Source organism: Equus caballus, chromosome 9, assembly GCF_041296265.1.
Source record: "Equus caballus isolate H_3958 breed thoroughbred chromosome 9, TB-T2T, whole genome shotgun sequence".
Taxonomy (NCBI): domain Eukaryota; kingdom Metazoa; phylum Chordata; class Mammalia; order Perissodactyla; family Equidae; genus Equus; species Equus caballus.
This window is the reverse complement of record NC_091692.1, coordinates 3285827-3308463: the sequence shown is the minus strand read 5'-3', so window position 1 is coordinate 3308463 and position 22637 is coordinate 3285827. Positions and strand designations below refer to the sequence as shown.

The 22637-nt window shown below is 41.6% G+C and overlaps 1 protein-coding gene and 1 long non-coding RNA gene across 11 annotated transcripts in view; one reads left to right on the top strand and one right to left on the bottom strand.

The window, feature by feature from the left end:
- Window positions 1–1394: 1394 nt before the first annotated feature.
- LOC138915507 (uncharacterized) lies at window positions 1395–4541 on the bottom strand. Its single transcript, XR_011421536.1, has 3 exons — window positions 4406–4541; window positions 2646–2730; window positions 1395–1499 (listed from the first exon to the last, which is right to left on the bottom strand). It is a non-coding gene; the product is annotated as an uncharacterized lncRNA (long non-coding RNA).
- Window positions 4542–5118: 577 nt separating this feature from the next.
- Window positions 5119–22637, top strand: part of CA13 (carbonic anhydrase 13) — a 57629-nt gene continuing 40110 nt past the window's right edge. For 3 of the 10 annotated variants that reach the window (XR_011421531.1, XM_023648371.2, XM_023648372.2), the window contains exons 1-4: window positions 5153–5382; window positions 9006–9203; window positions 15476–15594; window positions 21354–21449. Coding sequence is in view for 9 of the 10 variants with exons in the window: in XM_023648371.2 (XP_023504139.1) it covers window positions 5346–5382; window positions 9006–9203; window positions 15476–15594; window positions 21354–21449 (450 nt within the window). In the remaining variant the exon portion in view is untranslated. Of the gene's footprint in view, window positions 6019–9005; window positions 9204–15475; window positions 15595–17741; window positions 17976–18580; window positions 18670–21353; window positions 21450–22637 lie in introns of those variants that run through there. The other 7 variants (XM_023648370.2, XM_070222108.1, XM_070222109.1 and 4 more) reach the window with 7 other exon arrangements.

Here is a 22637-nt window from a genome sequence, read left to right as displayed (position 1 = left end):
CCATGACTTTGGGATGTTGTGAAAGCAACATGGGTTCCTTACTTCCTGCAGAGATAAAATCAAAAATGGTCCTTATGTTCAGAAACTATTGCAGGCGATACCCTCACCTGCTGCTTTAGCTATTAGTAAGATCCCAGGGCATTCTAAACCTGACTCTCTGGGGGCTAAAGGAAATCCCCTTTGTGACGCTTCTGCAAAGACTGCTGCTCTTAAAGGGGCAAATAGCAGTCAAATCTCTGTCATGGTCCAAGGGGATGCTTCTTCTAATGATAGCTTGGAAAAACTGGCTGGAGAAGCCCAATGATTGGCCTCAGAAAAGGAAAAGCAAGATTGGAAATTCAACTATCATTGGTTTGACCAAAAGAGAAAGCTCTGGTTTGGGCCAAAGAAAAACCTAGTTCTATTGGAGACTGCAAAGTTCCTGTTAGTAAGCACTGCACATGCCGTGAGCCACTGTCTGCAGATAAAATGGTAACCTTTATGCACCAATCCTGGTGGGGAGATAGTAATAAAGATGCAAAAAGTGCCTATTTTGCTTGCCCTAAATGCCCAAAATACAATTCAGAAAAACCTGTTCACACCGCTCTTGGACATTATTAAATTGCCTAATGGACCATTCAAGGTTGGGCAAGGGGATTTTATACAACTCCTGCGTCTCGTGGCTATAAATATGCCTCAGTCGTGGTCTGTATCTTTTCTCGCTGGACTGAAGCTCTCCCTTGCAGACAGGCTACTGCTTCTTCTGTGGCTAATATTCTGTTAGAAAAGATTTTCTTGAACTTCAGTAACCGGGAAGCTCATTTCATGGTCAAGTACTTCAACAAGTCCGTGCTGTTTGGACAATCCTACCACATTTTTGCTGTGCTTGTCATCCCCAATCCTCTGGGCTGGTCAAATGTCCTAATGGCATTACTAAGACTCAATTAGGAAAGTTCTTAGAAACCCTCCAGATAACCTGGCCCAAGCTCTGCCTCCTGAATCTCAGGAACTCGTAAACTCTCAGCCTTGAGATAATCACAGGTCGCCCAGTGCACTTGGATCCTGCTTCTCTCCACCTTCAGTTGATAAAGGAAGACTTCAGTATCATCAAGGCCTAATTGCCTCTGTTGGAAATAACCATGCTTTGGTAGAGTAACTTTTTCACAGTGCGCTCCCAGAAGACAAAGACCCCAAACACCACACTCTACAACCTGGAGATTTTGTTTACTGGAAAAGACACCTCCAAAAGGACACTCCCCAGTCTCATTGGAAGGGTCCCTATCAGGTATTGCTAACCCTTGTGTCGCCAAACTCTGGGGAGTGGACTCCTGGACCCATGTGTGGCATTTAAGGAAGATACCACACCCCACGTACCTGCAATCCATCAGGTGATCTGAAGACAAAACTCACCAGGATTTGAAGCGGCCAATGCCTGAGGCAGACAGCTATCCCAAGATGACTGGACCCGTCCGGGTATGTGCTCTTCCACTGTTGTTTCTTAATTTTTCTCCCTCTCTTTCCTGAAAAGACAGTGCTCTTGTCCATATTTCCCAATCGCTTGCTAAATATGAAGGAAACCCCTCTGATTTCTGGATTTGCCATGAGAAACCTCTGTCTGTCCAAGATGGTAATGACCCCTTCATTTACCCTATAAGTAATTTTGCTGGGATTCCCGATGCTCTTGTTTGTGTAAATTGCTCTGCTGGCCCATTTTATGGGGTTAGGGTGCTAAGCCCCCTAAAGTCTTTCCTTGCTTTAATTTGACCCAGCCTTGGGAGAGTCAAAACGAGATCTTTTGAATATTTGTATGAAGAATTTTGTGGGACTGTCAATTAAGTTGAATCATTTGTATATTTCTTAACATGTCCATGTATTTAGGTTGTGTGTATGTTGGTATGTAACAATATAGTGTCTGAGCCTTGTTTATATAACGCTAATGCCTCTATGCATTCTATAGATGTTATCACATATGCAGGAGCCTTATGTACACTCCCTGGTTATGTCTTCTTCTGTGGAGGTTTCAGTAATGACCTTTATGCCTGGGAACTCATCACCTTGACCGCGGGAGAGTCCAGGGACAGTGTGCCCTTGCCCTATTCACTGTCCTGTTCTCTCTGCATAACCAAACACAGATCTCTCATTGGTCTTTACCATTGAATCTCCGTAGTTGCTCTGAATGAGAATTCCCAGGAGGTGTACATGACTCTGGGTTTTGCCTCCATGGGAGGAGCTTTCTTCCCATGAATCAGAGTGTGTTCTAGGGAACAAATGATCAGGAATCTCTCCCTGACTCTAGACGATTTGACCAACTCCACAGCCAAAGCAATTTCAGCTCAGCAACAGTCACTTAACTCATTGGCCAAGGTAGTCTTGGATATTCGTGCAGGCCTTGATTACCTACTCGCTGAGCAAGGAGGTGTCCATGCCATGGTGAACACCTTCTGGTGCACATGGATGAATGCCTCTGGGGAAGTAGAAACTCGATTACATAAGATTAGAGCAAGCACATGGGCTAAAAGCAATTTCTTCTAACAAACCACCATCTTTTGATTTGTTCATCTCGTGACTTCAGGTCTGGGCTCCTGGTTTAGAACCATCCTGCAAACTGGTTTATAGTATTGCTCTTCATCTTACTCTATATGCTTATTGTAAAATTTTGTACTTACAGCCTGTCAAACTCCTGTAAAAATGATGTGCCAAGTAAGGTGATGCTGGCTCAGCACTTTGAGATGAACTCCAACGCCTACAACCCTGGATAAATAGAGACATTCAATGTGAAATGCCTTACAATTCTCCCTCCTAACCTTCCTTGTTACTCAAATGTGACCTAAATGGTTTCCAACAGCTATGCACTGTCCCTCCAACGTGGTATAACAACCACGAAAGGTCTTTCCTGGCACTGAGGGAAAAATCACTCTGTGCAGAAAATCTGACTGTTGACCAGCAATGCTTTCAAAGAAAGATCTTGATCAAAAGGGAAAAATGTGGAAATTAATCAAAGAAACCTTAACTAAATTAGAGTCAGGAAGGCCTGTAGGAGAAGCTCTCATGCCCTATTACATGTCATCAATTACTCTGTACAGGAAGAGACATATGCTGGCATCTCTGACAGGAAGTTCAATTACATTACTACTGAAGGAAGATTTCTCTCCCCACCCAGCAACAGCCCAGCCAATGAGAAATGCCACAGTTCAGCCAATGAGTAGCCACTGCAGCCTTCAACTGTTGCTTTCCCCCAGTGGACTTTTGTTGAGAACATCCTCCTCCCCACTCCCCCCCCTTTTTTTCTATAAAAGCAACTCCCCTCCTTTGTTCTCTGGATTTGCTTATGATTTGCCATAGCATGCACATCCCAAATTGCAATTTTTTGCTTCTTCCCAAATAAACTCGTTTTGAGGGTAAAATAAGTGATGAATTTGTTTTAGAGTTGACGGTACCAAGTAGTGTGATAGCTGGATCATATGGTAAGAGTATGTTTAGTTTTGTAAGAAACTGCCAAACTGTCTTCTAAAGTGGCTGTGCCATTTTGCATTCCTACCTGCAATAGTGAGGGTTCTTGTTGCTCCCCAGCCTTGCCAGCCTTTGTTGTTGTCAGTGTTCTGGATCTTTACCAGTTCCAATAGGTGTGTGATGCTATCTCATTGTCTTAATTTGCATTTCCCTCATAACATATCATATGGAGCCTGTTTTATATGCTTATTTGCAATCTGTACATCTTCTTTAGTGAGGTGTCTATTAAGGTCTTTGGCTCATTTCGTAATCAGGTTGCTTGTTTTATAATTGTTGAGTATTAAGAGGGTTTTTTTTTTGCGTATTTTGGATAACTATTGTCTTTTGTGATGAAAGTGAATATAGCTCAAACCTTATTCTTAAAAATTTGGCTCCTATTATGTTGGCATAAATGAACCCAATTGTGCCAGAGAATATGGAAGAGAAATCCTGGGCTTTCCACTAGATGCAAGAGGAGCATAACGTTTACTGTATTTAATGCTGTATAAAAACCTTTTTCCCCTGTTGCCTTCTAACCTCATTAAGAACTGTAGAAGCAGAAGGAGGTACAGGCGTCACTGTGGGGTATTTAGTTCCGGTCTAAAGAAGAATAGTTCAAATTGATCCTTATTTAGTGGTCCCTAGAGAATGCCGTGTTTACCCAAAGAGGTACGTCCTGGGACATGCAATTACCACATTACACAGCTGCTGTCTTGACAGCAAGAGAAAATCAAAGATGATACTTGAACAGCTACACTTAAGCCTTTTACGGAAGTCTCATGCCCGTTAAGCAGCTCTTTGCATTAGTTTGTCATTGCACAGCTCAATCTGAAATTTCGCACTGACCCAACTCAAACCCTTAGGGCAGCTGGAACAGTAACTGTAATCCTGGGGAGTCACACAGTTCTATTTTTCACTCCGGGCCCTGAGCACCTACCATTCCAGGACAGAAAGTCAAGGCTGTGCAGTCAGTTCAGCCTTCAGTCCCAGGGCAGCAAGCCTGCCAAGCATGCAGGAAAACATGGCTTGAACACCGTCCTCCCTGCCGGGTCCAAAAGGCAGAAGAATTTCCGCACGAGGTATCAGTAATTAGGTTTAGTTCCCTCAGTCCCCAAGCCACAGGCCTGCAGAGTGAGAGGCGGAGGCCAGGAACAGGAGGAATGGGCTGTGGGGCCCGCTTCTGGGGTGGATCTCTGAGATCTCTGTTCTTCTAGGAGAGGGACCTCCTGCCCCTCTTAGCTGTGTGACCTGGGGCAGCCACTTAGCTTCTCTTAAGCCTCATTTCCTCTCCTCCCAATTCTGGGGCACTTGTCCTATCTTCTTCAAAGGAGTTCTGTGAGAGTCTAATGCAACAATGTGGGTAAACGTCTTAGCTAAGCCCCTGGCCCAGGGTAAGCCCTTAATAAAGAACAGCTAAATTATTTGCTGTGGCTAGCACCATTGTCGTTCCTGCTCTGTATTTGGAATCACCGCCACCACGGGCAGCACCGACCCCCACATCTCCACCAGGGTCCCCAGTCCCGGCCGCCTGCTGCGGGCCGAGGGACTCGTTGGCTCCCAGGACAGGCCTCTAGGTGCCGCTTTCCTCTCCAGGGTGACTGCTGCTCAGAGGGCGGGAAATCCCCTGGAAAGTGTTCCCTCCTCGTCCCCTCCTCCCGCGCTCCCTCCTCGCCTCGCTGTCGAGCCCAGGCTCTCGTCCCGGAGTTCAGACCGAGAGGGACTCGCGCCGGGACGCCGCCCGCCCCGCCCCTGGGGCACCGGGCCCGGGCGCGGGGGCCACCACTGCTGCCCGCGTCCCCGCCCCGGGCCGGCCCCCGCCCGCCCGCCTGCCTCTGTCCGCCCGGCCGCATCTTCCTCCGCCTCCCGCCCCGAGGACCATGTCCAGGCTGAGCTGGGGGTACGGCGAGCACAACGGTGAGCGCCCGCCGCCTCGGGGGGCTGGGTGGGGAGCTGGCCGGTGCCCGCCGGGAGAGCCTGCGCTTCCTCTAAGCCGGGAGCACTGCGCGGGCCGCCGGCTCCGGCGAGTGTAGACCGGGAAGGCGCGGTTCGGAGGGTCCCGTTGACAGTGGGGTGAGAGTTGGGGTGTGCAAGCCCTGCAGAGATGCCCCAGACCCCGAAATCGTCCCGCCTGCCCGGTCACTTTCATTGGAAAAGCCCAGGACCTTTGCTAGTTAGCACTCCTCGGTTAAAGGCGCGGAGATTGGAAGTCTGGTGACATACTTGAAGGAATTGAGGACAAGTTCACTTTCAGTCTTTTAAGCTCATTGTTCACTCAGGGGAAGCAAATCGTGGGAAATATTTGAAAAGACGTTTAAGAAATTTTAATAACTTGGATTGCGACACTGAAGATGTAAGTTGTCTTCCTGGCAACCAGAATACTCCCGATTTCTTAATAGCTACTGCTGTAAAATACTCGCACGGCGGTTTGCGTTTGGCTGACCCATACTGTTGGCTTTAGGAAGACTTCAGGCTCTTTCTGGGAAATGAAGTTATACTTTGCGCCACGTCTCCACTCTTTCTTCCTCTCCTTCCACAAGCATCCTTGCAGAGGTTAAGTATTAGCAAAAGATTACTGAAATTTTAACACCTTGGAAAAAATGTATTCATAGGAATGACAATAGTAATTAGATTGTACTTTTCTTCTCGTATATCCTCAATTATCAAAAGTAAACCATTTTTCTGGTTTTTACATTAAGCTGAACTGGTTATTTGTAGTAATTGCAAAGGGACACCAAGAAAGCCTTGTAGTGAATCACTGTCAAAATTAGGTCTGTGAATGGTAACAGTAATAATAATATTTTCCTTGGATTAACATGCCTATTACCGAACAGTACTGTGAAGTCAGATTTTATGGAAAGCATACTTTGACCAAGAGACAGAAAAATTTCATTTCTAGTTGTAGCCGTTTTGAGGTTATGATTAACCTGCCAGTTTAAAAATGGCAACAGATGAAATTTAGAGCATTAATAATGAAAGGTATAATTTAGGTGGGTTTCTTCTTGACTGAGACCATAATTATAATCTTACATTTTGCTAATTTCCAATTTATGTTTGGGGAAAAAAAATCCCACAAAACAAATTTCTTTTAATTTTTCTCTTTGCTGAAATTATTATTATTATTTAATAGTTACTGGGTGTCAACAGTGCCCTCACTATGGTTTGGAAAAAGGGTATTTTTCAATCAATGAGTGTTGATTGCTCTTTAATGTATTAGAAAATATTGGCTCCAGTGAAGCTCGTCTTCAGAAATGTTAACAATCCACCTCAGAAAAGCCATTATTAACAAGGAGGGATTCCATATTTCTGCTGAGAACTGCAGGGCCGTTCCCTTCTTTTAGATGCAATAGCTTCCTGAGGACCACACCTTTAAGTAGATAAACTTTGGCAAAATCCCATTGGAAAGTGTTGTAACCCGACTGGACAAGTTGTGTTACTTGTTTTCTATTTAGACAGGCAAAAGCAGTGAATGAGCAGATGAAAGGGATCTTAAACTGGGAACAGTAGTGATGCTAAAATGAAACATCAAGACAGGAGGCACTGGAACGGGGCACCATCTGCACAAATAACTTACAACTTCTTCCACCCACCTTTGACGATTTTATTGGTTTAGTTTAGGAAATGTGACTGTCTTTGAAAACTCCGTATCACTATGGATATCCAAAAGTTCCTGAATCAATGGAAGAGCCACCATTTACCTGTACTTAAGAACTATGTTTAAATGGGTTAAAAGTTGGATGTTTTGCAAAATTTTACAAAGGGGGCTCCTCTTTCAGAGGCAGGGAAATGAACCTACCATCAGATTATATTAACAGACAATATTGAGTAATTGGTACAAAGAAGTATTATTTTTATTTTATTTTGGCTTGCCTCTGCTTTTACAAATAGTTCTGGTTATAAAGGACTGGAACTAGGGGAGTAAAGGAATTAGGAGGAGAAAGACACTTTCCTGATTGGAAAAAAGTCAACATGTTGCAACATATGCATTGCATATTTGACATCGAATTCTCTCTAGATTAAGTCATACTTGGTGGCAATGAAATAGAAAACATTTTTCACATTAAAAAAAGGACTAGAGAGGTAAATGAGAGTACTTAATAAATAAGGAAATGTAATGCCTTTGCTCTAAGAAGTTGTAAGCAAAGACTTTTGATGTTCAAGTTGCTTTGAAGTCAAAAGTGTGAGATTCACGGGAGAACAACTTTTAAGGTATGGGTGTGGTTATGTATTGTACCTGACGCCTATGGGGAGGAAAGAATTTGTGCTTTCTCCTTTGCCAAAATCAAGAGTAATAAGCAGCATTAGGTTTAGAGACTGAAGCTGTTGATTATTGTGATATATTTGCATTTCTTGAAATTTTATCCTAAATCTTATCTTTTAAAGATGTTTGTTGTTGTTAGTGACAAATGTTTGTTTAATTGTCATACCGTATTATTTTAATAAGTACTTGAGTTTTAGAGAAATCCAGTTAGTTGGGTAGTGAAGGAGGGAAAAGCTTAGTCAGTAGCCCGGGGCTCCACTTACCTGGTGGTTGCTGTGTAAATTGGGGGCAAAGTTGAGGAGCTAATAAGAGCCTCTAACCTATAAAGTGACTCATGACTGCAGGATGGCTTGGAGCTTACCTGAAGCTGCAACCCTGCTGTGGATTTTGAGAGGCAGAACTTGAATAGAGTCTCCCAGCACAATGAAGAGAACCGACAAGGGAATTACCAGCTTATTAGCTCGCATCCATTTACGAATCATGTCTGGTGTGGGAACTTGATGCAATTTTAGCTTTTTGGGTAGAGGATCAGGATGACAGGTGTCCCTTGTGTTGGAATTCAAATGTAGCAAAATAACCACAGGAGGACCTTCTGGGTTGTGGGAAGAAAGAAAGAGTTACCCGACTCCACTGCAGATAATCAACAATATTACATTTCCTAACATGGTGCAGCCATTTTATTTGGATTAGCCTATATGAGAAAAATCTATATATCTCTTTAGTATGCCTGTTGTACATCCCAGGGAACTGAGTTGAGGCCTGGGCAACACCCAAAGATACCACTGAGTGATGGAAGAAAGCAGTAGGGATAGCGTCTGTAAGAAGTACATCCTTTCTCTCTACACAGCGTTCTCAGCTCCAGAAATTCTGCCAGCCCTTAAATTTGTTGACCTCTGGAGCTAGCACAGCTCCTTCTTGGAGCTGAGACTGAATCTCACTCTCTTCGAAGATGAATTGTGCCGTTGTTTTTAGTTTGGTGAAGGATACCTTTGGAAAGTTCTTTATAAAACTTACATGCTCTTTTGTCTACAAGGATTAGTTTAATTCTAAAAATGAATTAAGGCAAACCAGGAGGTTTCTATACCTATAATAAGTTACTAGTCTTGTAACAAAAACCAATTAGATGCTAGGGTCCTGAGGATGAAGGATGACGGAAAAAGATTTATTTTATTAATCTTTGTCTTTTCTTCAATGTCAAGCACAGTGCACAGCACTCAACAGATATTTGTTGAATCAAATAACTTATTTAATCCTTTTCTTTTGGTCTTATTTATTTAAGGTCCTGTTCATTGGAATGAATTTTTCCCTATTGCCGATGGGGATCAGCAATCTCCAATTGAGATTAAAACCAAGGAAGTGAAATATGACTCTTCGCTCCGACCTCTGACTATCAAGTATGACCCCAGCTCAGCTAAAATCATCAGTAATAGTGGCCACTCCTTCAGTGTTGGCTTTGATGACACGGAGAACAAATCAGGTTGGCTATTTCTTTTTTTTGTGGGGGTGAGGGGCTTGGACGAGTGGACTGCACTTTCTTATCTTTGGTATTTGAAACACCTGTGCCTTGTATGTTCCTTATTGGTACTTTGCTAGAACTTGTAATAGAAGTTTTGTTTGATTAGTTCATAGGATAGTGTCTTTCACACTGTCAGTAAATAATGGACCTACCAAATAGAATTTTAATACCTGTTATTTTATCAACTAAATGAAGTAGAGAAGAGCATTTCCTTAATATGAACATTTAATCCTTCTTCAAGCATGCCCACTGCCCAAGGAATAGACAGTATCAAGTTTAAAAGTAAGATGAAAGGGAAGATTAGAAAGAATCATATTTTGGAGCACTTTAAGCCTTCTGACAAATTATTTTTATTTTAATTTAATATATGTTCTGTGTTTGCTCTATTAATGATATAGTTAAATTTAAAAAATTCTTAATTGGAAGAAAGTTTTCACTTATTCATTAAGCTTGGATTTATTTTAGTAATAATTTTCTGTATTTATGTAATGCTATATTGTTAGCAAAAACTATAAGCTCTTGAAAGTTTTTCCTCATATTTGTCAAATTCATAAAAGTGATATATTTTCATCAGAACATTGTAAAAAAAAATGCATAAAAAAGATTAACATATAGTATTTTAAACTTTTTGGGGGAGGAGAGACCTCACTTTTGATGTATATTCACTTGTCTTTCCTTCAAGCCCTCAGTTTTGTGAATCTGTGTTAATAGATATGGTTGATGTAATGGGTGCGTTGGAAAAGTAGTCCAAAGCTTCTAAGGACAAAGTTTATTCCACCCATAACTGTAGTTTGATACTGTTTATAATAGCTCAAATGTAAAAAAAAAAAAAAAAAAAAAGCTACATTCCTAGTTTTAGAATAAGAAATGATTAGATTACCTTCACTTAAAACTTTCAGCTTTTTCTTTATAAATGTAGGCACCTGTAGTTATAACAATTCCTACTCTAATATGCTCTGTGATGATCCAGGTCTTTCTCTCTGCCCCCGACCCCCTTCCCTGGCTCTCCCTCTCCACCTTCTCTCTCTCTCCTTTTCCCTTTAAGTCAGGTTAACTGGTGGAATGGCTTTGTCTGTCTCCAGATTTGACATTCGTCTGAGATTGGTAGGGTGTGCCCCCTCCCGTCAATGAAGAGCTCATCCTATCTAGATCACAATGAAATTACCAGGGTTGATTGAAAATGTCTGTGAAGTACTTTGTACCCATCCCAGATAGAAGCTACATAACATGGGTCATGATTCTCATTCTTTTTTTCTGAAGAAAAATGAAAAGAGAATGTTTCATGGTGATTTGGGTGTAAACCACTATAGGCAAACATCATAAGTTGCTGCTGATTTTTCTTTTTCTTTGGTAAACTATAAAAACCACAAACATACTTCCTGAGCAAACTACTTTAACTTGAATAATACAGTTTCCATTTTGTAAAGAAGACATTCTGGACCAAAATTAACTCTGAATCCTACCAGTCAACAAACCACAGGCACGAAACCTTCCTCGTGGTCCTGGAGGGCTTGTTTGGCTGGGCAGCTGCCTACCCTGTCCTTAAACAGTGCTTTGGAATTTTAATAGTCCTTTAAAAGTCCTTTAGAAAGGGAGCAGGTGGGTATGAAATTCTTGAGGAAGAGTTCCTATTGGCCATAGTAAAGTGGAAATAGGAATCTCATGAGGAAAGACCAGGGTTTCTCCTCTTAGCTGCTGGTCTCTCTGGACTCAGATAGGATCTCGCCTCTCTGGGAACCCCACCTGACTGGCCCCCTCACCCTCCTGTGACATCCCAGGCTTGTCCTACCACAGAACTTCCCACACTGCCTTGTAATTGCCAGGTGGTTCTCTTTCCACTGACTTAAAGGCTCCCTGTGGGCAAGGCTTATGTCTTACTCATCTACCCAGCATGGTGCCTGGCACACAGTAGGTACTCAATAAATGTGTGATTAAGGTAAAAACATTCTTGGAGGACATGGAAAATACCGTGAAATGGCATTAGGGTACAGCATGCGTTATTATGCATAGGTTAAGTCCCAATAAAATTACACACCACCAGAAATCAATTAATATTTACCAGTTGACACCTAAATAGTTTAAACATTGGTGGATTACTCATTTTTTGAGCATTTAGTTTTTAAAGGCTGTGTACTAATTTTTATATTTTAATAAATGAGAGAGTTCCAGGCATTTAGTAAGCACTCAGTAACTAACTATTAATAACTAATAATAATAATAAAACATAAAGAAATAATAATGGTCTGTGTCCTCTCTCTGGGTGAGACATGTTGTGCTGAAATTTTAAAAAAACGTCAAAAGGAAGGAAGCTGGTTTCTTGCTAAGAAAGGCCTTGTAGGAATATTGGTGCCTTTATGGATTGAATGATTATTCTTTAATTTTTATCTCTAGAAATTGTCAATTTCCCAGTTACAATCTAGTTATCTAGTTCTAATTGTCCAGTTCTAGGTAACTCCCTGAAATCATCCAAATTCACAAGATCTTAAATTATACATTAAAAAAGGAAAAAACAGAAAAAGATATGGGGGAAGAATACCTTGGGTGTGTGATTACCCCCGGGAGCCAAGATCTCCAGGACACCGAACTGGTAATCTGTGACAATTATGTATTATGAAACTTTATTGTCATTATGTTTCCTTCACTAGACTATAAGTTCCTTGAGGATAGGGATGACCTTGCTCACCATTGCATACTTATCATTGGACGCAATTGCTGGCCCCTAGTAAGCTCGTGAGAATTGTTGAATGAATGAGTGATCAGAGTGTACCTTGGTGTGTGTGTGCTCAGAGCAAAAGAAGACACACTTGGCCAGGGCTGTCTTAGCTTTCATAAAGAATTCAGGCCCCAGTGACTGGGAACATCCATGTCTTCGGTCTCTCTCTCATTTATAACCTTGGCAGACGTGTGCTCTTCGGTTCCTCCTTTCCTAGATTTCAAGCACAACACAGATGTCCTGTTCGTTAGCTTTCCTTCAGAGAGCAGTGCATTAGGCTGACTGTCGTTAGACTCGCTAGTCCTGAGAATATGCTCTTCCCCCATTCCCAGGTCACTTTGGTATCAACCCTACAAACTGAAGTCTTGGAGGAGTGCCCCTCCAGGCCAGGTCTCTTTCTTATTTCATATTACTAACATTAATGGTCCAGGCGCTGTCATAGGCACTGGGCATATGGAGGAACAAGACAGTTTCTACCTTAAAGGAGTTCGTATCCTAGTGGGATAGACAGTAATTGCATGAACAGACAAAGGTGTTGATTTTTAAGTTGATTTTTTTTCTGATTTTGTTGCCAGCCTTGCTTATCATTCAAGGCAGTTGACTACAGTGTAGTTTCAGAAAATGAGTTGGGTTAGGACATTACTAACAGTTTTAAAAAGTCAAATTCACTGGAGTAACACATACATTTCTAGTTTCACAGTTTTGTCGGTCTTTACAGCATCTAACAAATGACAAAGACCCTTTTACTAAGATATTAAATTTTTCCCAGACTTTTATGGCATTTTACTCTAGTTTCTTAATCTCTATAGATCTCTTATATGAGTGTATTATTTGGAATAGGTTTATAATAAAATCCTTATTGAAAGGATAAATGGATATATAGGTATGCCAAGTATGATTTTGGGGAAATGATTACTCATTTTGAGACATAAGATGGAGGTTATAGTATTTATTTACTCATCTAGGTTGGAAAGTAAAATAAACAATTTGACGCTTGAAAACACTGAATCGTTCTCATTACAGATAATTTTTGCTGCCATTATTCATGTTACACCATAGTTTGACTGTTTTATTATGAACTGTCTCAAAGTCAGTGATAAATCAACCTTGATATTTTGACTCACTTTCCCCACCCATCCGTGTTTCTTTGGAAGAGAGCTTCTCCAAGAGAATGGTCTTCACAAGTAGACGTTTGCTGTTTGTAGTCCCTGTTTGGATGTTTTAGTTGAAACACTCACATGTGGAGTCCAGATATGCAGAGCTGTGCTAATCGGGCTGTAAATCATGGATTCAGAGTAGTCTTTCTAGAGATCAACCATTGTTCTGGGACATTTCCGTAACAGTGTGTGGTTTTTGGTATCACTTTCTTTCTCCTGAGCTGTCTTGTTTGCATCTTCTCCCAAAGTCAATTCCACATTGATTACTCAAGTTCTCTAATCTGCTTTTTATCTGTAAAGGAATGACTTTATGGTTCAGCCAGGTCTTGTTATGCAACAGCAAAAAAAAAAGGACAATAGAGTTGTTGATTGCAAATCTTTTCATTTGGAATACCATTGCATCCATTCTGGATGGAGTCACTTAGGGAAATGTGTCTTTTAAATTAATTTATCTGTGAATTATCTTTGAAACTGTTTGTTTAAAGACAAATCAAATATCTTATTCATTCGTTCATCAAGTATTTATCGTGCATCTCCTCTGTGATGGTTACTATGCTAGGTAATGGGTACAGTAGGGACCCGAGCAGGCAGAGTCTGTGCCCTCATGAACATTGTCCAGTGGGAGAAGAAATAGTAGAATTACTCTATTGGTAACAGAGTGGCAGAAGAGCGAGCCCTGCAGTCTGAAGTAAGTGGTTCTCTCTTCGCTTTTACTTTTCCTGGGCTTTGAAAATAGCTATCTTTATTTATTGTAAAGAAATCTGAATCCAAATAAATCTAAAGAAAGCCCCAACCATTCACCCTTCCAAAAAAATTTTATTACATGGGCTCATAATTTTTTTCTGTTGGCAGTTTTGAGAATTGTACAAGGTAAGGAGCATCCAATTTAATCTCCTAATTAAAAATAGACAGACAAACAAACACAGGTATGGACAAGAAAGCTGAAGCTCCCAGAAGGCTTAAGTGAGTTTTGAAAGATCACCAAGCTTAGTGGCTGAGCTGGGGCTATTCCCAGGTCCGTGATTCCAGCCGCTACACCGGCTCTTACTCACTGATGCTCAGCTTCAGCTGAGTCAAACTCAGCAGGGGGCAATGAGTTCAGTTGTCCTGGTCAATACAGACAGCAGTCTGGATTATTCCTTCTCCTACCTTAGGGCAGCTCAAAGAAGGATGTGCCTTAGGCAAATGTGTTATCTCTTCCTTTTTCTCTTGCTGTTTCCATGTGATACCTCTTCACATCTTTTGCTTCTTATATAAGTTGATTATTCTTGACAAATTTTGAGACATATATAGCACATATATACGTGTATATATATATATATATATAATCTCTAAGCAGGTAGGTAATTTCAATAAAACTGTTGTTAAGGCTGCACCTCACCAATCTGACACTTAATCCTATTGGATATTGACGGGAATTTAGTAATGAGTGTGGTGTATTCAACATCCAGTGCTTCCTTATCCTCCCATATCCTTTAAGCGTGCTCGATAAAGATTCATTGGGAGGAGGCAGTAGAGGACTATGTTTTCTATAAGAAGCTTTTCTATATACTTAAGAGTCTATTGCAATCATTTTAGAGATTGTGTTTGTTGAGGCAGAGTCCTAAAATATACTCTGCCAAAGTGACAAAGATATGATGGATTTTTAAAAAAGGGTTAGTTTGTCCTGTATTTCACATTTCCCCAGATAGAATTCAAGTACAGAAGATGTGCTTACTTTGCCAGTTTTTGTAGTAATATTAACAGCAATGAAGTAGAAGTCCTAGCTGACATGTGCAGCATGCTGACTGTGTGCCAGGCAATGAGTGTTTTGTGTTCAATTTTTCCTCTGTTTTCACAACAGCAGTAGGAGGAGGTAGTGTTACTATCTTGAGGTTCTAGACATGCAAGCTGAAGCTTCAAAGTTAGAATTGGTGCAGGATTGTACAGTTTGTAAAGAGAGCGTGTGCCCAGGTCTTCTAAATGCTGAATCCTAGTCTCTAACCGTAATGCTAGACTGCTTGACCAAGTTCAAGATGGACCTCATTGCATATTACATCCTTATTTGTGGAGGCTGACATTCGCCATTAAATGGTGCAATTCCTAACCTTTAAGAACTCCTAATTTCTTTGACTTTCCAGTCAGTGCGTCTGGTATGATTTCCCAGATGTTCCATGAAAATCTGTATTGTGGGCTCTCTAACATTTTCAGTGCTTATTTTCACTCCTCAAGTACCTAAAAGATGTATTCCTGTTAACAAACTGAATGACACATTTGTATAAAGTTTCTTGGAGGACGTGGACATGTTGAGTAATTAGGGAGATGTTGTGGGTTGTGGCACCGTGTGTAAATATTTTTTTCTTGCTAACAATTTTGATGTTTAGTTCTGCGTGGGGGTCCTCTCACTGGAAGCTACAGGCTACGGCAGTTCCATCTTCACTGGGGGTCCGCGGACGATCATGGCTCCGAGCACGTGGTGGACGGAGTGAGATATGCCGCAGAGGTAAGCCGTCAGACAGGTTCATGATTCAGAGTTTTCCTATGTGGTGGCATTTAAGGGGCACAGAAGACAATTTCCTTGGCCCCAAATATCTCCCAAGCCAATTAGATGTCTCCGTATCTGAAGTTGCTTTATTTCATCACGATGAGAGTGTATCAATATGAGAGCTACGAATGCAGCCCTTCTGAGTCTTAAACCAACTCTGAGAGCTTAGAGCTTAATTATTATTAAGCTCTTATTATTAGAGCTATCTATCTATTATTAGAGCTTCATAATAGGGTTATTGTGCCTATTTTAGAAATGAGTAAACTGGAGACTTGGAGAGATTAAGTAACTTATCCAGCTAGGAGGCAGTTGAGATGGGTTGAAACCCAAATTACAAACTCTTTCTACAATATCTGTTGTGTTTCCTAAAGGCCAGTGGGAAGGAAGAGAATGAAACATTTGTTTTAGGCCCAACTTCTATGTATTTGGTCCAGACACAAATATATATGGACTGTACTAATATCATGTAAAGTCCATATTATAGAGGTGATGGTAAATGGCAAAGTTTCTCTTAGGGAAGAAAAATAAAGACTCAAACTCTCCTAAACTCTACATTACCTCTACAGTTACAGGTATGAAATGGAATCTCTGTTAATTGCTCAGGTCATTGGTAAAGCATAGCACAATACAGCATTCGTTGACTTGTCTCTTTTTGATTGGGAAGTTATGCCTTTTCCTTATAATTATATTCATTAATAATACTCTACTTTTTCTAATCCCCTGGTTAAAGGATAGACTTCAAGTTTTAATACAATTAAATATTGCTAACACCCAACTTTACCATGAGATGAAAGTGAATTATTGTGTGACTCAGCCAAAACTATTTGAGTGAAAATAATTTGGCTTGTGGGTCGTCTAGGCAAGACAGAGCAATGTTAGCAGACAAGTATAGTTTTTCTTCATTTTCTCGTGGTTACTGAGCTGTGGAGTTAGATGCTGCTTCATAGCCCTGCTGTTGAGAGAAATCCAGCAAATGGAACTTCTTTCCAGTTTTATTCTTCCATTACCATATACATCAGTTCTTTGAAGCTATCAACCAAAATGCCCACTTCGCCTACTAAAGCACTTTTGTCTGAGGCCAAGTGCTTAGAGCATGGGACCCACTCTGTTCTGAGGGTGGAGGAATGAAATATACATCCAGAGTATCCCGTGGCAGTGGACAAAAGATGCCAAGATGTAGAAAGTGGGACTCCTGAATCTGTATGGTGTCTCTGTTTATATAATCTGAATACTTTTCATGTTTGCTTTCTAAATTTTTTGTGTGTTCTAAACTTAACATATTGTTCTAAGTCTCAGAAGCTTTGTGGGGATTAAGAGCCGGCTTTGGATCCCTGCCTTGTAAATTTCCTAAGCAACTCAGGAAAACTGGTCACGTTCCTCTATGGTTACACCTTCCACTTTCATACTTCTTCCACTTCCCGTCTTTGTAGATTTTCCGTCTCAAAGTGGATAAAGCCTTAGCTGGAATTTCATACTGTTCTTTAATAGGTATTTAAAGCTATTTCTTATTTAATTTGTCCATGCATTCATTCATTTACTCTGAGAATTCATTGAGATCCTGTGTCCCCGGTCTTTGCCCAGCCTACTCATGTTCATCCTGAGGGGAGTGCTGGAAGAAAGGAGGGTTGGGCCTGGGGTTGCTTCCTTGTAGAAGAGGCCTTTAACCCGAAATCTGAAGGATGAGTGGGAGTGAGCCAGGCAAAGGGGAGAGACACCTGCATAAATCATGTGTGAGGACTTGGCGTGGGAAAAGACCATCACATGTTTGTAGAACAGACTGGCCACTGTGATCAGAGCATGGAGAACAAAGGGGAGGGTTGTTGGAGCTGAAGTTGGAGAGCCTGGAGGGGCCAGATCTCACTAAGGTGACTCACGGTAAGGATTGTGAACTTCAAGCTAAGTGCAGTGGGAAGTCACTGACTGGCTTTGAGTTGGGAAGTGACCATATTTACTTTTTAAAAATATCTTAGATGGATGCTGGTTTAAAATCTATTAAAGGTAATAGATGATAGTGCAATTGGAGGACTGGCTGGAGGTGCAGCGGCTGTGGGATTGGTTGATTGGGTCTGAGGCTGAGGGAGGGGTGGAGTTAGTGTTTCTGGTTTGAGACAGGAAATGTCGATGGAGAAAGAGGAAGTCTGGGTCAGACCAGAGGGTTAGTGGGGTGTTAGAAGTAAACAAACACATAAGCAAGAGGAATGTGGTGGGTTCTCTGATGGGAACCATACCATGGGATCTGGCAGAGCCAGTGGTCAGGAAAGGCCTCTTTGAGATGGTATGGGAATTGAGACTGAATGACCAGGAGAAGCACCAGGACAGAATCTGGAGTGAGCTTTCCAGTAAGTAGGAACAGCAACTACAAATGTTCTCAGGCGGGAAGGAGGTTGGCGTGTTCAAGCAGAGGAAGAAGTTGGTTTCTGGGGTTGGAATTAACGGTAGAGGAGAAGTTACAAGCTGTGTCCCAGAGAGGCAGGCAGGGCCCACTCCACGTCGGGCTTGGTAGGGCTGGGTGAGCAGTTTGGAGTTTATCCCTAATGTAACGGGACAAAGACAGCGGGAGGTTTTGAGCAGCAGAATGACATGTCCTTTTTTATATTTTGTAAAATAGAACTGGCTGCTTTGTGGAGAAGAGGCAGGGCAAATGTTGACGCAGGGAGACAAATATGGAGGTTATGGAGGAGTTCAAGTGAGCAATGATGGGGGTGGTGGAGGGGAAGACCGCTAGGCAGATCCAGGATGTGTTTGGGAGGTAAGATCAGTGGGGCTTGCCAATGAAAAGGAGGTCAAGATTAAAAGAAGGGAAAGGAGGAGTCTAGAAGCAGCCCTGAAATTTTGGCTTGATCAACTGCAAAGATGGTTCTGCCATTTACTGAGATGGGGAAGTCCACGGGGAGCAGGTTGCAGAGAGGAATTCACTTTCTGATTTGGACGTGGTACGTTTGAGATGCCTATTAGATGCTCTAGGCGCATGTTCAAGGAGGCTGTTGGATACACACCTGGAGTTTCAAGAAGAGGTCAGGGCTGGAGATGGAGGTAAGTGGGAGTCACTTGCATTTGGTATCAGATTCAAAAGAATTCTTCTGTGCTCAGTGGTAGAAATGATTCTAAAGTGTTGTAGTTTTTCCAGCCACTTTTGTACCTAACTTCATGACTATCATCAAGTTGTATCCTCTTAAAAATAAAAAGAGGAAAAGAAAGGAAAAAACAACATATAAAAACTTAATTTGGGGCCTAGTCTGAGGATTTGTGACATTACAGAGAGAGATTAAAGTGATCTAAATCATGAACAACTTCATCTCAAGAGTTATGCATTTACAAAAAGTAGGCTAACCGTCCACTCCATAGTTGGAACTCTGATTACAGTTTATGAAGAATATATAATAGCGTATTAAATATGTAGTTGATAGTAAAACTATGATTTCAACATTAATGGTGATGTTGGCTTACTAAGCATATTTACATATCAATAGTATGCAGTTTAAAGAATACTAAAGTTGAATAATACTATTATTTAGAAATCATTTTCCAATAGGGAAGAATCTTATCATTCCCATTTTTGCAATGGCTACGACTTCTTGTTGTTCAGCTCAAGTCGCTGCAGCTGACATCGTCTGTCAGGAAATGTGTGTTTGCTATTTGTTTGTTTGAATTTTAACTCAAATGCAAATGCGAATAAAAGTGACATCATTTCCTGTGATGGTATCACTGCCAGTTAAGCAAGGTGTGTGGGAGAGAGAACGACTTGTTTAAAAAAAGGATTTTTCTTGCTCTAGTTTCCCAGAATATTTCAAATAGTTGCCATTTTTTAACCAGTAGAAGATATTGATTCACCTCTCTTTAGTTACAAATTCATTTTCTAGTCAGTTGTGGTTGTGAAGCTGAAGAAGTCCTTTCATGTCTTTCTATCTTTCTGGGGTCATCTCTTCCCAAGTGAACTGACGCATTGGCGCAGAGCCATTGAAAACAACTTTAGTATTCTTTTTAGCCCCTCCCTTACAGTGGAATGTCATCTATCTCATGTGACCCCAATGAATTTTGTTTCATCATCCAGTGTTTTTAGGTTTTGTTCCTCCCCCAGCTATCTCACACCGACTCAGAACATGGCACCACAGGAAGCCACTTTTATACTTTCTGTCTGGACATCCCACAGTCTTCCTTGATTGTTTATGGATGGTGCACTAGTTGATGGTTTTATAGTTCACTGTTTATGGTAATTTTTTTTTTAAAGATTTTTATTTTTCCTTTTTCTCCCCAAAGCCCCCCAGTACATAGTTACATATTCTTTGTTGTGGTCCTTCTAGTTATGGCATGTGGGACGCTGCCTCAGCGTGGTCTGATGAGCAGTGTCATGTCCGTGCCCAGGATTCGAACCAACGAAACACTGGGCCGCCTGCAGCGGAGCGCGCGAACTTAACCACTCGGCCACGGGGCCAGCCCCGGTAATTTTTATTTATCCAGAAATCCCCCCATATTAGTTGCCTGTAAGATGTGAAGTTATATTTAAAGGTTGGGATAAAAACATGTATTTGAATATACTGAATTCTCTCTGTCACAGTCAGCCAGAAGGGTGATTTGTGCATGAAAACCTTCATAAGAGTTTCCTCTCTGAAATGCCAAAAGGATTCCTTTGAAGGAGATCTTATCTGAAGTCCATCCCTCATATAGGGTCCTTGGACAACATGGTCTAGTCATGATCTTGGCCAAATCATTTGAGTGTGTCCTGTTTCCCTTCTCAGTTTGTCCCTCCCTTAACCAGGAATGAAGATCCTCCAAGAATGGTTTTCTGCCTTATTGTTATTCTACAATCTTTCGCACTTGTTGGCGTGTTTGGGGTTCCGCACTGTTTACAGTGGCAGAACATTTAGGACAACTGTGAGCTTGCAGAAGGCCACTTGTGCGCGGGTGGAGTTGTGAAGTAGGCAGTTGCTGTTTTCTAGGGTTCCAGGTCCTCCAACTCCTTCCCTCTCTCCTTCTTTCCTTTTTCCCCTCCTCGGTAGCACCAGCTCCCTCTCATTTTCTTCCTCAGACGCCTCTGGTTCCTAGACCCTGAAGCCTCTTTTTCCACATTAAAACTTGGTCTCAGCAAAGGATCTGAACATATTTATAGAAGGTAGTAAACTTGTGAAAACTGCTTAAAATAGTTACTCTTAAGGAGAATGTGCCTTTTCGAGCAATAAAAAGTCTTAAATGACAGTGAGGAACATCTGACCGGGCAGTTTCAGGAACAATTGGCGCTGTCCTTAACATCAGGGTTGTCCCTGAAAACCTGCTGTGGGGCAGTAGATTATCCCCCTGCCTGTGAGACTAAGCTCGTTCGCTGGACTCTGCCACCAGCTCGGCTCTGATCTAAGGCTGCTCAGTTGCAGTCCCGTCAGTGGAAGACGTAGAGGGGCCCCAAGTGGCTTGGGAGCAATGGCTGGAGGTTGTTCAGGCTAGAGGGGCTTGGCCGGATGCTCCAGATCTTTCTAAATGGTGACGTGGACCTTAATGCATAGTGCACCGCAGACTAGCTAAGTGACCATGGCCCTTCACTTCTCGTGCTTTAGTTTTTGGACAAAAGCAGATATGAGGGTTCTGTCGAAGGTTCTTGTGAAGAATACATTATACATATAAGTACACAGCACCAGAACAGCTGTATAAACATTTTATTTGCATTTATGTTTTTAAGAATGTTTTAAAAAACATTATTTGAATTATATTGTGCACTTCCCTTTCAGCTCCATATTGTTCATTGGAATTCAGACAAATACCCCAGCTTTGTGGAGGCAGCTCATGAGCCCGATGGACTAGCTGTCTTGGGCGTATTTTTACAGGTGAGAATCCACTGATTTCGTTTAAAATAATCTGCCATGTTGGATAAAGAGTTTCAGTCATGGAACAGACGGTCTACCATTTTTCAATAGTCAACTAGCTCTAGGTTTCGTGTTTTCCTTTTGAAATGAATATTAAAAATTTGTATGTTAGTTTATGGTTCATCTAAAGGCCCAGAACTACCCTAGGAGCATTGTCTTATGATTCTTCTCATTGTCCATTGATTGTTGTTATGTGAATAGCAACAACAGCCACAAGAACAGCAGAAGGAAGAGTTGAGATCCCGAGAAGAAAATCTTTGTTCTAGGCTCTTCCTGATTACACAATATTTAGGGATACAGGACAGAGTAAAGGTCAGATTCCTGATTCTTGAAGCACTAGTTCTACCACAATGGTTTGTGGTTCCAAAAGCACTGACCATTTCTTCTCATCTTGTTGTATTTTTCTTTGTCTGATGTTCGCATGTGCTCAGACAAGCATCCTTGTCATAATACCTGTGGATGGGTTGAGCCGCTCAGCTCCCACTGTGACCGCATTCTTGCAGGGCGTGCACTTCTCTTATGCCACTGACTCCGTGTGCCATGTTGTAACTCATAGGAGCTGGGACTGGGGGGAGTGGCAAGGCTGGCAGCAGGTCCTTTCCTTTGACCACCAAGTCTGGTGGTGGCAGTGGGACCCAAGTGGGACAAGAAATTATACTTCAGTCGTGAAGGACATAAAAGCTTCAGGTAGATTCAGGACACCTGCAATGATGAAAAGAGGTACATATATTTTTCTGAAGAATTCTGCTCGTGATGACACGTTGCCTTGATTCGGGACCTCAAATCACTTTAGGCCGAAAGTGGGAGATGTTTTTCTCTAATGTTTTGATGTCACAATACTCAGTTTGGATCTCGGTTTAGAAGTCACATCTGATTTAATAATGCAGGTATTAAGTAACATTTTCCTAAGTAAGATTTCTCTTAAACATTCCTAAAGTTGAAGAAATATGAAGCTGTTACTACTAGTTTTGGCATCAGGGTTACAGTTCGACCAAGGAGCCCTGTAATAGTATCTTCTTATTCAGATTCTTTGGACCTGATAAGGCCAGCAGGGAAAAGAGAGTTTCATTATAGAACAATCACTGTTTGTTCTGGGCCAGCTCAGGTGTTTCAAAAAAAGAATTTAAAAATAGTGACCAAAATGGAGTG